The following is a 1,521-nucleotide window of genomic DNA, read 5'->3' on the forward strand; positions in this document are numbered from 1 at the left end:
GATAATGATAACAATATGAGAGTTTTAGTTCGAATAGACCACCTATGTTAGTTGTATTTAAAGATTACAATTAACTGCTTGCCACATTCCATCATAACTTTAATTATTAACTAAAACTACTTTTCAGATAATTAAAAGAGATGTGCGATTACATGTCATGACTCACTGTAAAGAAGGAAATGATAACATATTTTAAGAAAATGGTCTTGCTTTTTTTATTAACATTCCCGCTAGCAGTTATTTAAAATAATATTTCCTTTAAAAAAAAACAATCAAATTCTTATGTGCATGTGAATTAGAGGCCACCTAGAATAATATAATGGGTTATGATTGTTTCCACTAACTTAATTTATATTATACTCCATAAGTGATAACTGATAACTGATGATATGATTCCTATTATTATTATTATTAGTTAATTAGTTAATTTATATTTATTTCTAGCACATACTATTTTAATCGTACATGATTGTATAACATATATATTATAACATTTATGGGTTATTATAACATATCCCACTTAAAAGGATTTCCTCCCCAAAATCAAAACATTAAGTTAACTATGTTAGCATTTTTTTCCGGTTATTATAACATATCCTCCAAAAAATGATTTCGTCCTCGAAATCAAAATACAAAAGTTATTATTTGTGCCCGAAAAGTAACGAAAACTAGATCTAACCTTAGGCGAATAGAGAAGGGTATCGCTCACGAATAGACTCCTCAAGTTCCCATGTTACTTCCCGCTCCGAGTGATTCTTCCACCATACTTTAACATAAGGGATTGTTTTATGTCGTAGTACTCGTTCTTCGGGAGCTAGGATTTCTTGAGCTTCCTCTTCACACGAGATATCTTTACAAATCTTATGGAGTGGGTATTGTACTACGTGGAGCGGAGAGTAGTTGTAGCCTCGTAAAGTAGACACATGAAACACGTTATGGACATGAGACAATGCTGGGGGTAGCGCCAGACGATATGAGACCTCTCCAACTCTTTCCAAGATCTCAAAAGGACCAATGAATCTCGGGCTAAGTTTTCCTTTAAGGCCAAAACGATGAACACCTTTAAAAGGAGAAACTTTAAGAAAAACGTGCTCACCAACTTTAAACTCGAGATCTCTCCGATGCTTATTGGCATAACTTTTCTGACGTGTGCGGGCTTCTTTCAACTTTTCTTTTGCTACTTCTATTTTTTCATTAGTAATTCGTATTAGCTCGGGTCCTTCAATTACTTTCTCACCGGGTTCATTCCAACAAATTGGGACTCGACATTTTCGTCCATACAACATCTCATAAGGTGTCATATCGATACTTGCATGCTAGCTGTTATTATAAGCAAATTCAACCAAGCAAATATAATCGTCCCAGTTTCCTGTCCATTCCAAGGCACATGCCCTCAACATATCTTCTAAAGTTTGAATGGTCCTTTCTGACTGACCATCTGTCTGTGGGTGAAATGCGGTGCTATACTTCAACTTCGTGCCAAAAGCTTTCTGAAATCCCTTACAAAATTGTGAGGTGAAT

At 34.8% G+C, this 1,521-nt stretch overlaps 1 protein-coding gene across 1 annotated transcript; it reads right to left on the reverse strand.

Annotated features, from left to right (window-relative positions):
• Positions 1-680: 680 nt before the first annotated feature.
• LOC139869129 (uncharacterized) lies at positions 681-1,301 on the reverse strand. The gene has a single exon (XM_071857451.1). The coding sequence runs from the start codon at positions 1,299-1,301 to the stop codon at positions 681-683; it is 621 nt and encodes a 206-aa protein (XP_071713552.1).
• Positions 1,302-1,521: the final 220 nt, after the last annotated feature.

Source organism: Rutidosis leptorrhynchoides, chromosome 9 (assembly GCF_046630445.1).
Source record: "Rutidosis leptorrhynchoides isolate AG116_Rl617_1_P2 chromosome 9, CSIRO_AGI_Rlap_v1, whole genome shotgun sequence".
NCBI classification, from domain to species: domain Eukaryota; kingdom Viridiplantae; phylum Streptophyta; class Magnoliopsida; order Asterales; family Asteraceae; genus Rutidosis; species Rutidosis leptorrhynchoides.